General features: G+C 38.9%; 2 protein-coding genes across 2 annotated transcripts; one reads left to right on the forward strand and one right to left on the reverse strand.

Annotated features, from left to right (window-relative positions):
• The first annotated feature begins 458 nt into the window (after positions 1-458).
• Positions 459-9,316, forward strand: LOC144650802 (uncharacterized). Its single transcript, XM_078510547.1, has 9 exons — positions 459-581; positions 1,121-1,176; positions 2,944-3,038; positions 3,493-4,209; positions 4,634-4,942; positions 5,789-5,844; positions 7,034-7,114; positions 7,407-7,464; positions 8,488-9,316. Exons 1-9 carry the CDS (start codon positions 480-482, stop codon positions 8,586-8,588), a joined length of 1,575 nt encoding a protein of 524 aa, XP_078366673.1. The 5' UTR covers positions 459-479; the 3' UTR covers positions 8,589-9,316.
• Positions 9,317-11,817: 2,501 nt separating this feature from the next.
• Positions 11,818-14,220, reverse strand: LOC144648880 (tetratricopeptide repeat protein 28-like). The gene has a single exon (XM_078508327.1). It carries the CDS (start codon positions 14,040-14,042, stop codon positions 12,009-12,011), a length of 2,034 nt encoding a protein of 677 aa, XP_078364453.1. The 5' UTR covers positions 14,043-14,220; the 3' UTR covers positions 11,818-12,008.
• Positions 14,221-14,767: the final 547 nt, after the last annotated feature.

Below are 14,767 nucleotides of genomic sequence, written 5' to 3' on the forward strand. Positions count from 1 at the left end.
AATATAAATTATCGAAAAATCTGTTTCTTTTTTCACTGTGTTTCTGCTGATTATTACAATTCGATGTCACGTTTTCTTGTAAAATTTTTAACGCGATCATTCGTTAAATTTACGAAACTGATGGAAACGTATACTTGGCTAGTTAGACTAAATTCGCAGTTAAATCAGCCGTTTTGGAAGTGCCAAGGGAAACATAGTGTTTTTATAGAGATTGTATTTCTGAAATATTCACAATCCGTAAACTTTAAACTGAATATCTTTCGCAATTTTTTTTTTAAAGTGTTATTCCTGGAAGTTTCTGACGTGGCTGTACTTTCCAGTTTGCCGTAAATTTGGATTCACGAATCCTATTCATGCATTTTGTGTTATAAATCTCTGATCAGCTGATGAGAATTTGGCGCGTAATCAGAGCGTGCAATCCTACTTTCAGCGGTCTCCACCAAAAGAACATCTGACCACGTGCGAGCCGAGCGTACAAGATGGCGGCTGTACCTAGCGAGGTCTACGGACATATTTACTCATTTTTGACGCAAAATAAGTTATTTAAAACAGCGAAGGCATTAAAAAAGGAAACACTAGTGGTAAGTTCTTAGGGTAAAAGACTTATTTCTTTCCTTTGGTGGGTAAATAACTTCCTTTTACATGTACAGTACGAGCTCAATGTGCGAGTGTCGCAAAGTGAAAGTAACTACAATTTTTAGTTTAGATTACTGTAATATTGCCTCATAAAGCGTTTTACAAATCAAAATCATGCAACCAAAATAACTCTGGCATCTCTCCGTGACCAAAAAATTCTACGGAACGAACATGCGGCTCTGAATAAATTCCCATTTAGGCTTGCAAAGAAGGTCAGCTTTGTAAACTGTTGTATAGTTGTGTAAAGGAAGCATGGTTTCAAAAGTAATATATATCAACAAAGAGCTGCTAAAGTTGTCACGCTTTGATTCAAAAATCGGTCGCACTGAAGCTAAATTATACTTGTTTTGACACTGTTGAACACTCAGTTCAGAGTTAATAGAGGCAGACTCAGTTGCAGCAACATTCAAAAATGTACATTGTTGTTCAGTTTTATTAGATCCTGTAGTTAATAATAAGCATGCCATCCCTTTATTTTTAACAGGATTTCTCCTTGCAAGTTGACAGTGACATTGTTGAGTGGTACAATGCATATTTGAGGTAAGATTTTTGTAGAAAACAAGCTACTGTACATTTTGTACAAAGAAATTTCATTTTAGCACATCCTGATTTACCCAAACTGACCACAACAAAGTTACCGGTATGTAACTAATACTTTTGACACAAAGATTGATTTTTATACTCATTATTATCTTCTTGGTTCATGGCACAGAAGCATAGAATACTGATGCCAATATGAGGAGATTGGAATTTTGAAGTTCTCAGATTTTGATCAAAACTACTTCTTGTTAGTGGAACCAAGACATTGACAGCTCATAAAAGTTTAGATGAATGCACATTCCATATCTTGTTGATTATTCATACATGGGGAAAATATGTAAACATATACAAAATTCTTTAGCAAGGCACTTAACTCCTATAGTACCTCTCTAATGCTGGGGGATAACCCTGCGAGGGACTAGCATTCCATCCAGGGGGAGTAGAAATACTTCTTGTCACTTCATGCTACAAAAACTTGAATAAGCTCTGGCTTGTATATGTTAGCCTGCGAGCAGGCTCTCTATTCGGAGGGCAACGTGAATATTGAACTTCTCGAGCGCCGAAGGCGAGATCCCGCGAGTGCCGAAGGCGCGAGTGCGTGGGCGAAGCGAGCCCGCAGAGGGAGAGCCTGCACGCAAGCCATTGAATTTCAAATCCGGCCCCTCGAAATGTGACAACTTGTTGACAACTCGCTACGCTTCCGGTGTCAATATATCGATCGATGGCTCTTCATAGATCGATCGAACGGTCGCGCGTTTATTTCAAAAAAAGTTGTAAACAAAGCGAGTGAATGTTGCTGTATCTGCAAGTGTACATTTTTAGTAAAATATGGAACTGGTAAATAGGTTCGCATGTAAACGGAAAATTTATTTGAAGCGTCAAATCGCGATGGCAGCCACGGACAAATGATGACAGATGTACCAACAAATTGAAAAACAATTCGCAAAATTGTCTAGTTTGTTCGGCCATGTGTGCGATTCGTGTCCCTGAAAAAATCAGAAAATCGAACTTAACTAGTGAGCATCACTCTGCGAACGGCATTTGTAAAGCTGCTTTATTCTCCTGCGTGTTTTGTCCGACTGTCGCTGTCTTCTCAGCCGATGCAAATATTAACCTCTCTTGCTGCGAACTGACGCTCGTAACGCCGGTTAAATCTCGCAAAGCAACACAGTTCAACCCATCGATTGTCCCTCCTTCACCTGGTCTTCAATTATGCTGGAAAGTGGGTATATTACTAAAACGATAGTGTCTGAGAGTCGCTCGTAAACTTTCTTGAGTTGAAATATGAAGCAATTGCCGTAACCGGTTTGCATAACCGCAAAACATCTCGTCCTTCTAGAAGACAATTTACCGCATCTTCCTGTTTTTGTTTTAAGTTAAGGAGATCGTTAGAATCAAGCGAATGTTTCCAAAATGCTTCATGAACGTTGCTGAACGAACTCGCGTACCTATTCACGGACGCCGGCCGTAGTTGATTTGGCTTTGATATGGACGCTGGTTTTTCTCACATTAATTGCGCCTGTCATTTTTGACCAATCGGAATGCTGCGTTCGTGGACGAACGCGCCGGATTTGAAATTCAATGGCGTGCGTGCAGGCTCTCAATTTTGATCGCGGGCTCGCTTCGCTCGCCGACTCGCGCCTTCGGCCCTCGAGGAGTTCAATATTCACGTTGCCCCCGAATAGAGAGCCTGCTCGCAGGCTATGTATATGTGGGCCATTAGGCTTGATGCAGACTTTTTATTAACTTCCATTTACCTTCCCTCAGTGTGAATCAGAAGCCTGGGAAAAGGAAGCTTCATGAACTCAGTAGTAATCGACAACCAAAAACAAAGCGTAGGAAGAAGCAGTCGTCTGATTCAGGTGAGATAGAATGTATAATCATGGATCTTCATTTTTTGATAAGTGGTTCAGCTGTACTTACACTGGTTAAAAGGTTCAAGTCTAACTGGTAAAACACTTAATATTTGATAACCAACTGGAAGTTGATAACGGTAAATAAACTACCATGCAAATTTTTGAAAGGCTGACATTTTCAACAATAGCACTTCGTCGGGTAAACCGGTCATGACATCAGAACAAATGTTGCTCTGACGAAGGGTGAACGTTCCAAACATTGGCTGTAATTAAATTCTTACATTTCTTTTCCACATAAATTGGAACCATTGCAATAATTTGTTTTGTTAATAAAGGTGTTGCTTAACTGGGAATAAAATGGGTTGTTACTCTCCAGTGTACATTGTACATTTCTTAAAAAAGTTTTTTGGTGTTCTGCTTGTAACAGTTGCTTTTGTGTTTATTTTATTTTTTTTATTAGACTCGTCCAGTTCAGAGGCATCGAGTTCTGAAGAATCTGCAGAAAAGAAATCAGTTAAGAAAAAGACAAAAACAAACGTGAAAGATGTAACAAGCGAAAAAATGGAATCCAAAGATGACAGTTCATCAGAGTTGAGTTCTGAAGAAGATGAAGAGAAACCAGCTAAGAAAGACACAAAAACAAAAGTAAAAGATGTAAAAATGAAAAAAATGGAATCCAAAGATGAGAGTTCATCAGAGTCGAGTTCTGAGGAGTCTGAAGAAGAGAAACCAGTAAAGAAAGAAACGAAAACAAAAGTGAAATATGTAAAAAGCAGCAAAAAGGAATCCAAAGATGAGAGTTCATCAGAGTCGAGTTCTGAGGAGTCTGAAGAAGAGAAACCAGTAAAGAAAGAAACAAAAACAAAAGTGAAAGATGTAAAAAGCAGCAAAAAGGAATCCAAAGATGACAGTTCATCAGCATCAAGTTCTGAAGAATCCGAAGAAGAGAAACCAGCTAAGAAAGACACAAAAGGAAAAGAAGAAAAAAGCAAAATGGAAGAATCCAAAGAAAACAGTTCATCAGAGTCGAGTTCTGAAGATGATGAACCTGTAAAAAAAGACACAAAAGTGAAAGACGAGAAAAAGAGCAAAAAGGTAGAAAACAAAGACGACAGTTCATCAGAGTCGAGTTCTGAAGAATCTGAAGAAGAGAAACCAGTTAAGAAAGACACAAAAAGTAAAGAAGAAAAAAGCAAAAAGGAAGAATCCAAAGAAGACAGTTCATTAAATTCGAGTTCTGAGGAATCTGAAGAAGAGAAACCAGTTAAGAAAGACACGAAAGGAAAAGAAGAAAAAAGCAAAAAAATGGAAGAATCCAAAGAAGACAGTTCATCAGATTCGAGTTCTGAAGATGATGAACCCGTAAAAAACGACACAAAAACGAAAACCAAGAAAAAAGAACAAAAAGGTAGAATCCAAAGATGACAGTTCAGAGTCGAGTTCTGAAGAATCTGAAGAAGAGAAACCAGTTACAAAAGACACAAAAGCAAACGTGAGTGTTAATGGAAAAAGCAAAAAATGGGAATCCAAGGAGAGCAGTTCATCGGAGTCAAATTCTGAAGAATCTGAAGAAGAGAAACCAGTTACAAAAGACACAAAAGCAAACGTGAGTGTTAATGGAAAAAGCAAAAAATGGGAATCCAAGGAGAGCAGTTCATCGGAGTCAAATTCTGAAGAATCGGAAGAAGAGAAACCAGTTAAGAAAGACACAAAAACAAACCTGAGTGTTAACGGAAAAAGCAAAAATTTGGAATCCAAGGAAGATAGTTCTTCGGAATCAAGTTCGGATGAAGAAGAGGCTGAATCATCTAATGGAAAGTCAAGTTCAGAGCAGTTAGAAGCCACTTTACCAGTCACAAATTCAACAAAAAAGGACACAAAGAAAGCAAAAATTGATGCCAAACCACAAGGTATAGTCACATTTTTTTGCAGTTTTTCCTTTTAAGATTGATAGATGAATGCTTCAATTCTGTGGCAGTTAATGTAAAGGAGCCAATGCCAAAAACCAGTTGCATTGGCTAAAATTAGGAGATACATTGTATTCCACAAGATTGAGTATGAAGTTATTTTTAACTATTAGTGGCATATTGTCAACAAAACGGATTTTTCCAGATATGTCATGTATACGAAGCAGCTCCTTTGGTAACTGCCGCAATGTTGTTACATGTACCTCAACAATACACAGTCATTGTTGAATGAAAATTGAAGCTTCCAAAAACTTCTTTACATGTATTTTTAGCATTAGGTACATGTATTTTGGTATTTATTTTTTTCAATAGGGAACATCTTGTTTTATTTTTTACATGTTCCTTTTCTTTTTGCCGCAGTAACTAGATTGCTATTGACTATTGTCATCATGTAATTTTGCCAGCCTACTTGTACACATAAATCAAATATTTTGGTAAATTTATGTTGATGAGGAAATCAAAAAATGCTGATGTAAACAGGGTGCAAAGAAATTCAATTTTCCAGCTTGCCCTATTTGGGCAAGGTAGGTAGGATGTACTTGCCCGAAATTCATTTTAACAAGCCCAGAAAATTTCCCCTAAAACTTTCACTTGTCGTCGGCCAAGTAAAGGATAAAATCCACTAGCCTGGATGCAAAATTTACTAGCCCCGGGCTATTGGACATTCACTTCTTTGCACGCTGGAACCTAAAAATATTTTGAAATTGTGAAAGGTGTTAAACTACATAACTGTACATCATCCACATAATATAATATTTTTTACTAATGTGTATTTTTATTACCTTTTAGCATCGTCCACCCCAGTGTTAAATTCAAAGGCTGGTAAACAAAATGGGGAAAGTAAGGTAAGTTTTTTAATGATAACTCCAGCACTCTTAGTCTGCATAGCAAGCATTGCCATAGTAACAAATGACAAGTTTTCCACAATTTGGCCATGCAGGAACAGTGTAGGAAGTCTGAAGGCACAAAATTTGAAGGAAGCCTCAAAATAATAGTTTTGCAAGGCAGAAAAACACTGAGGCAGTTCTGATTTGAACTGAGTGAGATCAAGACAGTTTACAAACCATAACTTGAAAAAATTGGCAATTTTTCGAGATGTGCTTGTTGCTTTGACCTTTTTGGAAGCACATTTTTGCATACTATGAATGCTTGTAACTGTGTAACTCATAATAGATTAGATTACATTAGAATGGAATGGAATGACATGGAATAGAATAGAAAAGTAATATACCGTAAACACCCACGGATAAGCGTGTTTGAAAGAAGTTTTTTGAAAGTAAATTAAGAAAATCCAAAGTCGAGTCAAACGTAAACTCAATGAACATTGAAACAGAAAATACTACAGTCTTACCCACAATTTGAGCTCTTTAATATAATGAAAACCAACTTTGACATATTATGGGTGATCTTCCTCTGGCATTTGTTGACAGGTATTTCTTTATTCAACACAGTTTTTCCATAGATTTTTGTGTCACAACAACAAGAACTTGCGTTTGCCGAACGTTCATAGCTTAGTAACCAGGCATTTGATCGAACACGAAATATGGGACTAGGGGAGAAGAAGAGGGCGATGGAGGCAATCGGGTTTCGTGGCTATCATATCGACAAATTAAAGAGATTTGGGAGCCATCTATTCGAGATAAACACGTTGCATGAAGAGAGTTTTGTAATCAGTTCGACAAATTTTCCATCAAAGTGCAAAAAGAGAAAGAAACAATTGGCCATCTTACTCGTGTATACTCGTGGTATTTTCTCACCTGTAAAGTATCAATATTACTGTTAAAATTTTATGTTATATTAATTTACATAATTTCCATAAATAGCATCAGTTCACGAAAATTTATGGCACCTTTTCCAAATGTTCCCGCAGATAAGCCACACCCCCGCTTTCGAGCGAAAAAATTTTGGAAAAAAGGTGCGGCTTATCTGCGGGTTTTTACGTTATGTGTATAAATCTCATACTATTATTTGGGGACATAAAATAAATAGATACTAAATTAAGACAATTCTTGATCATTATGTTTGTCCATTTAGATTAAAACTCCTTTCAGAAGAGTAAAGGAAGAAGAAGTTACAGTGGACCCAAGGTTAAAGGATAACAGTTTTGAAGCCAAGGTGAGGAGAATCTCTTAGCAGTGATTTAAAAGTACTTCATTTAAAGCCAATGACAGTTGTACAACTTATGAAAAGGTAATTACAAAGCCAACAACCAAACTTTCAAATAGAGCAGTTTTCACTTTGGTTTTACCTCGGTTTTGTATTATGTTTTAAAATGCGATGAATCACTGTCTTGAGTGTTTAACATACAATAGCCTGCGAGCAGGCTCACCTTGGGGCACACACCCAGTGCATGTATCGTTACTTAAAAATAATTATGCGTTTTTTTTGTTTTTCTTTTTTTTTTTAGTTTGGTTCAAGGGGAGACTGGGGTGAAAAAGCAAACAAAGACCTAAAGTTTACAAAAGGTGAGCATTTCCATTCCCAAAGCTGCTTGTCTCTCTTAAACCGCTGAGCCTGGGGCACGAGGAACAAGGAAATCAAAATAAACTGTTTTACAATCCTTTTTTGTAAGGGAGTTCACCACGGTTGATTTGATTGGCTAGATTTAAATTCTCTTTGTTCCTAATCAAGCCAATCAAATCATGAGTCCCAAGATTAAAATCAATTAAATCATGTGTCTTCCCTCTGTTAAAATCTAGCCAGATTTCCTCAGGCACCAGACCCAACCAGTTAAGAGGAACATGCAGCTCTAGCTCTAGGAACGAGTATTGCAAGTGTGCTGGACTCAGATTCAGGTCCCAGTTTGGGCTTGGTTGGGTTATTATGTTTCATTTTTCAAGTTGACTCTCATAGTACTTCTCTCCACCTGGGAGTATAAATGGGTGTTGACAAACTGATAATGTAACCTGACAAAATTGCATAGTGGACCACCTTTGATGATCTTGCAATATATTTTGCCCGAAAACCAAGGGTAATGGTCAAAACTATTGAACTCAGACAGGACCCACCACTCTGAAAAAAATATGTACCCCCACCACCCCACCCCCCCCCCACCTTAAAAGATGGTGTCTTGTTTGTATAGCCCCCACTCTATCAGGAGTAGAAACTATGAAAAAGTTTCAAACATCCTTGTGCCATTTCTCCAGCAATGCAAGCTTCATGCACACTTAATATGAAAGTTGTTACTCAAATTTTGAGGCCAATAAATTTTGTTAATTTGGCTAACCAGACTGGTGGTATCTTGCATAGCCCCCCTACCACCACAAGGTGGGTCCTTGTTGAGTTCACTTGTTATGACCACTTCCCTAACTCTGATCAATTGGTTCCAGCAGTTTTAAATATCTTCATAAAAAATAGGCCATTATTGAAACAAAGGGGAAAGCAGTAAAAGTGGAACCCCATGACCCTACGGTTTTCCTTTTGGCTTTTTTTTTCATGATTTCTAGTAGGATAGTCGAGCCATTCTACTTTTCTTTTTCGGTTTGCAGGAAAGTCATTCCGACATGAGAAGACCAAGAAGAAGCGAGGAAGCTATCGTGGGGGCCAAATAAACACAGGGATAAACTCCATCAAGTTCGATAGTGACTAAAGTAAATTTTATTTCAGTCACTATATATCAAACTTATATAATTATAATATATTTTTGATTAGGTTGTAGAATTGAGTTGAAGTGAGGCACTGATTGCATACAAAATATGGCAAAGGCTTTAAATAAGAAGTAAATTTTGAGAAGATTCATTCGATATAGTTTGATAGTTAGTTTTTTTTTCTTTGTAAGATATTTCCTTATAACAAATAAATCTGTGATGTAACATGCCATAGTTCAATTTGCATGGGTACAACGTAGTAAAGGCCAATCTCAATATTTGCAAAATCGTAACTTGGCTTCAAGGCACAGGAAAATAATTGTGTACATAATTATTTATTCATCCCAGGACCTTGATTTGATTTGTATTGTTCGATTGCCCTTGGCCTCAGAGGCAGGTTAAAAATAGTCTATCACACGTTACAAATATGGAAGCTTTTGTGTTTGTTTCACATGCTTCTTCAGTTTTTGAGGAATAGGTTGCCATGGTTAGCATGAAATTATCAAAGACGATATCAATACTCTTTTGTGTCCACGAATCTTGGGCCAAAATGGAGTTAATTCTGTGTTTGTTGGTAGGCGTAATAAGTTAATATGAAACAGGCTAGAGCTACCAACAAACAAACATTTTTGTACAATTTCATAGGGAACATCTCTGTAGTGACTTGGTTGTGAATTATATGGATTAGTAATTGTACTGCACATACAGGAGTCCTTTGTACTGGAGTACGTTTTGCTTACTCGTATTTGCAAGAAAATAAACAGACGGTCAACAATTTCTGGATTTTGTTTTTGATGTAGTACTGCTTTGTGTTCCTTGCGGTAAAAGTTCTGATTTTTCTGACCGCTGTAAGGATAATGTGTAGAACGCCCTCCCTCACCTCCAGTCATCTCTTATGAGAGAAAAAAAAAACGCTGGCACGGGAAATGATGGGAGTCGAGGGAGAGAACGGAGTGGGGTTGACCTTTCCTCCTTCCCACGATTCTTTGCGCCTTGTAGTTTTCTCGTGAGAAACGACTGGTGACGAGTCAGTAGTAGATGGCGCGGTGGCCTGATGGTTTGTTGTGTCGGATACCTACCTAACTTGTACCAAGTTCTTGGTCATCGGGATGGTCGTGAAACTAGAGACTAACCGCTGACAACCTAGCTCGTGGACTCTGGGTACGAGTTTAATTAAATTCCGGATCAAGAGCTCCGGTTCCAGCCTCCCTCCACCCAGGAATATGAATGGCTTCTGGTGAATTGTTAGCGACCTGATACTGCGGGTAATTACCTGCGATCTGCTAGCATCCCATCCCTCTGATGCATGGGAGAAGCAATGCTCATGCCGGCTACTACTACTTACTTAAAGGAGCTACGTCACGGACACCGCATCTTCAAAAAACTGGCAATTTTTTTTTAAGTTTTCGTTGGTAATCCTTTTTAATCCTCGTCAGTCAAAACCATCCTTGACTATTTTCGCGTTTTCATTACTCCTTTGTTGTTTTTCTGCGTTAGAAAACTATTATTCTGAGGTTTTCTTTGCTTTGAAAGTAATCAGTTAAATTACTTAAAATATCGTGACACTGCTCCTTTAAAAGACTTTGCTCCTTTAATAGACTTCGTCTTCGGGGCGGGGCGGGGCGAGGGGGGGGGGGTTCGGCTCGGGGATATCGGGACGATCTGGAACCAGTCATCGCCTTCCTTCAGTTGCTTGCTCTCTGATCTGTCGACCGGTTCGAAAAGGATTCATGACTGGGCTTCTCTGTCCTACTATTGTCTTTACAACGCAACGAGGGCGCTTTACCACACCCCTGCGCCAAATCCGTCGATCCGCGAACCTATTCACCTCCCTTGTGATACAATTAGGAACTGAAAGAAAAGAAATAATATTTAGTGTGCACAACTCATGCGTTCAGTTTTTTTCACATTTTTACTAGAATTCGGAGGAATAAATCCTCGTACGCTGCGAGGTGTAATAATAATTGTTTGTGATAATTATTTAGTATTAAGTGTTTTTACAGTCGAACCGGATGTTCTTTTGATGGGAACTTTGCAATGTTTCGGCGCAGTTTTGCTCGTCTCAACTTGCAACTTTCAATTCAAATTTGCTCGAGCAAGTTGCCAAGTTCCGGTTTTCATTTTGCCGTAGAAAACGAGGTTATACCACCTTTGTTTCAAAGAAACGGAAAATAATTGCCCCTTATTCGACTGTTTATGAACAGAAAGCGAGAAATAAGCGACAGGCTTAATTTACATTGCTAAGCTAGGAATTACGCTTCAACTTGCGGTGCAAATTTGAAATTTTAAGTACAATTCCAAGTTTGACGATTTCAACTAAGCAGTCGACCATAGGGCAATTATTTCATCCTTCTTTGAAACACAGGTGGAATTATTATGTTTCATACGGGAAAAAAGAAAACCGGAACTTGGCAACTTGCTCAGGCAAATTTGAATTGAAAGTTGCAGGTTGCGACGAGCAAACTGTCAATCGCCGGATATTGGAACATTGCGCCACAACATTGCAAAGTTCCCATCAAAGAACATCCGGTTTGACTGTATTTTCTGAAATCAAATGTCAAATTAAAATTAAAATCTTTTTTCCCACTCCTCCAAAAGAGACAAACCAGAATTTAAGGAAATTGATCGAAAAAATTACCTAAATATCAAGTAAAAAATTTCCCTTAAGTCCCAGGGGGTACTTCCTATAATGGCCTATACGGGGAGGCTCCGCCCGAAAGGGGTACCTTTTTCAGGCTTCAGGTATATAAAAGGGTAGGGATTTCACAAGATTAGGTATACGAAAAGGTATGGAAATCTGTCATTTAGGTTTTTGAGAGGGCCTTAAATTAAAATATTTCGAACAGATGCAATTTATGGCTGTATTATTTCAATTTAGCTACTTGAAAATGACAAGAAAACGTCATGTTTTAAGTCTATACCATGACTTTCAGGTATATGAAAGGGGTACCTTCTTTCATTAAAAGGTATACGAAAGGGGTACAATTTGTGGCAAAATGGTATATAAAAGGGTAAGGGGTAAGAGCTCGGGGCGGAGCCTTCCCGTACAAAACGTTTTTGGGTACCTCCCCGGGCCTTAAGTCTTTTTATAAATGAAAGTAAAAGCGGTGCAAGTTCCAATCTGCCAACCCATTAATTGGACTTCAGCACTGTCCAAACATTTAAATGTAAGATAGCCCAGAAAGAGAACTCGTAACCTTAAAAAGGCTACCTTTGTTTGTTAATTTTTTTTAAATAGATATAGGGAGACCTTGAAAGCAACCACTTCTAATTTTGAGACAGATCACAGGAATGAGTTATATTAAAAAGAAAGCGGCATCGTAAGATTTTGGTCCTCGTTAATTGTAATGAAATGAAAAATGGCTCTCATACAGGCAACCAACTAACCAGAATCATGAAATGTTTTCTTCGCTATTTTGAACTTACTTTTTTGTGAAATCAAATGTCACGTTATCACCAATCAGCAAAAACGGTGCCCACTCTGAGACCTTGGTAAAGCCGTTACCTCTCATCCACTTCATGGCCTTGTGAAGAGATTCACTGGCGCTTTCCCCACGAACAAGGTGCTCGTAGAAACAACGCATGAACTGCTCTGTTGCACTGTCTTGAAGGGCCCACAGTGCCGCCAACACTGAGCGTGCACCGGATCCTAAGAACGCGCGAGCGATTCCAACAACTCCTTCGGCCCTAATTTGTCCACGGCCACTGTGACAACAACTTAGTACTACCAGTTTAGCTCGCAGTTGAACTTTTGAAATCTCAGACATTTTCAAAAGGTAGTCGTCTTCTTGTGGAATCCCAGTAGTAGAGCGTGGAGGGGCAAGGGCAATTTCTCCTCTTTCAGCATTACCATGTGCAGCAAAATGTATCAGACTCACTGAATCTATCCTTTGAAGAACTGCCTGCTTCGTTGCGTGCTGTCCTAACAACGGTTGTTCGCCCAGCATTCGTCCAATCATCTCTGCTTCCTTTCTTGCACCAGGCAACGGCACAAAGTTTTTATTGAGACGTCCGTTATAAATCACATCACCAACATCAGGATCACCCACTATCAGAGCACCAGTCTGACTGTGATAGTCTGCAGGACTGTCCTGAATAAGCTTAAGAGTCGTCAATGAAGGAATGATGCGGATCCTGAAAGTTTCTGATAAATACTTCCCACTTTGATCAAGTAAAGCTGAAAATGGAACCCGGTACAAGTTACGATCTGGAACAATGATGATTTCAGGCTCTTGAAGTAAGTCGGACACAGGATTGATGAGCATTTCGTGGAACGAAGTTAAACTCGGTTCGGGATTTTCCCCACCCTTTCCATGTCGCAAAGCTGCGTGGCTCTCTTTCTGAGAGGAAACAGATTCAGCCGGCTCGATGTCGTTTAAAGATCGATCTTCGCAAACCTCATCCGGCAAAATACCAAAGCTTCGAAAACTTTTCGCCATGATAGCAAAAAATTCATCCAAATTTTCAGCTGGTTTTGCTAATTTTTTGTAAAGAGTGTTTTTATCCACTTCCGTTTTTCGGAACGAAATGACTCCGCTTGCCTTGAGAATCCACAAAAACACTGTTTCAACATGATAAGAAATGTACAGGCAAGTGCAATTGCTTTCTTTCGTCAGGACATTTTCAATGCCAGTCCATGATTGAGGGCTAGCTGATATGTGTTTTTCAGCAGAGTACTGACTTGCCATCAAGTCTGCTAGGGCTCTAGCCCGTCCCAGCTCTACAACATACAGAGCATTGTTATGATTTCCAACTGCACAAAACAATTCACTGAGCAACTCGTAGGGAAAAACATGCCTGTCTGCAAAGGATATGTTGATTTCATCGTTGTCTGTATTAAAACCTCGCAATTCTTCGCACTTTTCAATACCTCTTAAGAGGTGGTAATAAGCCTCCTGGAACATTTCTTGCGATAACTTCGTCGATGTAAGATAACAGTAACATTCAAACTCAATTTCAGCGTGTCTTATATCTTTGCTTATTGAAAGTGCCTTCTCAAGATATTCTTCTGCTTTAGCGTATTCAGTGAGCAAGTCAAACACACTTCCTAGTTGTAAGTAAAGGGCTGCTTCTCCTTTTCTGTCACCAATTTCAATTGCGATCGCAAGTGCTTTTTCATAGAGCATTTTAGCCTTGAATTCATCCCCGAGAGAAAGTTCGATATTTCCAAGGTTTCCGTAAAGTATTCCTTCTACGGCTCTGTCGCCAATGTTAATTGCAATCGTAAGTGCTTTCTTCAGATATTCTTTACTCTGTCTATATTTTCTAAGACCTAGATACACCATTCCTAGGATTGAGCAATTTCTTGCTTCTTCTGCTCTGTTACCAATTTCCATTGTTATCGCAAGTGCTTTCTCGAGATATTCTTTAGCCTTGACATATTCACCGAGAGATTTAAACACAGTTCCTAGGTTTCCGTAACTTGTTGCTTCTCCTGCTCTGTCACCAATTTCCATGGTGATCGCTAGTGCTTTCTCGAAATATTCTTTAGCCTTGACATAGTCACCAAGAGATTTCAAGACAGTTCCTAAGTTTCCGTAGCTTGTTGCTTCCTTTGCTCTGTTACTAATTTTCAGGTTGATCGCAAGTTCTTTCTCAAGATATTCTTTAGCCTTGACATAGTCACCGAGAGATTTAAACACAGTTCCTAGATTTCCGTAACAAGTTGCTTCTCCTTGTCTGTCACCAATTTCCAGATTGAACAAAAGTGCTTTCTCGAGATATTCTTTAGCCTTGACATATTCGCTGATTGATTTAAACACAGCTCCCAAGTTTCCGTAACATACTGCTTCTCCTGCTCTGTCACCAATTTCTATGTTGATCGCAAGTGATTTCTCAAGATATTCTATAGCCTTGACAAACTCACCGAGAGATTCAAACACGGTTCCCAGATTACCGTAACATGTTGCTTCTCCTGCTCTGTCACTAATTTCCATATTGATCGCAAGTGCTTTCTCGAGATATTCTTTAGCCTTGACATAGTCACCGAGAAATTTAAACACAGTTCCTAGGTTTCCGCAACATGTTGCTTCTCCTTGTTTGTCACCAATTTCCATATTGATCGCAAGTGCTTTTTCGTAGCATTCTTTAGCGTTAACATAGTCACCGAGAGATTTAAACAAATTTCCTAGTTTTCTGTAGACTGCTGCTTCTCCTGTTCTGTCCCCAATTTCCAATGTGA

Source organism: Oculina patagonica, chromosome 4, assembly GCF_052425735.1.
Source record: "Oculina patagonica isolate OP01 chromosome 4, crgOcupat, whole genome shotgun sequence".
NCBI lineage: Eukaryota > Metazoa > Cnidaria > Anthozoa > Scleractinia > Oculinidae > Oculina > Oculina patagonica.

What these genes read in the sequence shown, in the direction of transcription:
- LOC144650802 (XM_078510547.1), top strand. Translation starts at nt 480, where the DNA reads ATGGCGGCTGTACCTAGCGAGGTCTACGGACATATTTACTCATTTTTG. An exon ending in AGTTAAGAAAGACACAAAAA is followed by an intron (nt 4,210 to 4,633) that starts GTAAAGAAGAAA and finishes AAGACACAAAAG; the next exon opens with CAAACGTGAGTGTTAATGGA. An exon ending in ATAACAGTTTTGAAGCCAAG is followed by an intron (nt 7,115 to 7,406) that starts GTGAGGAGAATC and finishes TTTTTTTTTTAG; the next exon opens with TTTGGTTCAAGGGGAGACTG.
- LOC144648880 (XM_078508327.1), bottom strand. Translation starts at nt 14,042, where the DNA reads ATGGAAATTGGTGACAGAGCAGGAGAAGCAACAAGTTACGGAAACCTA.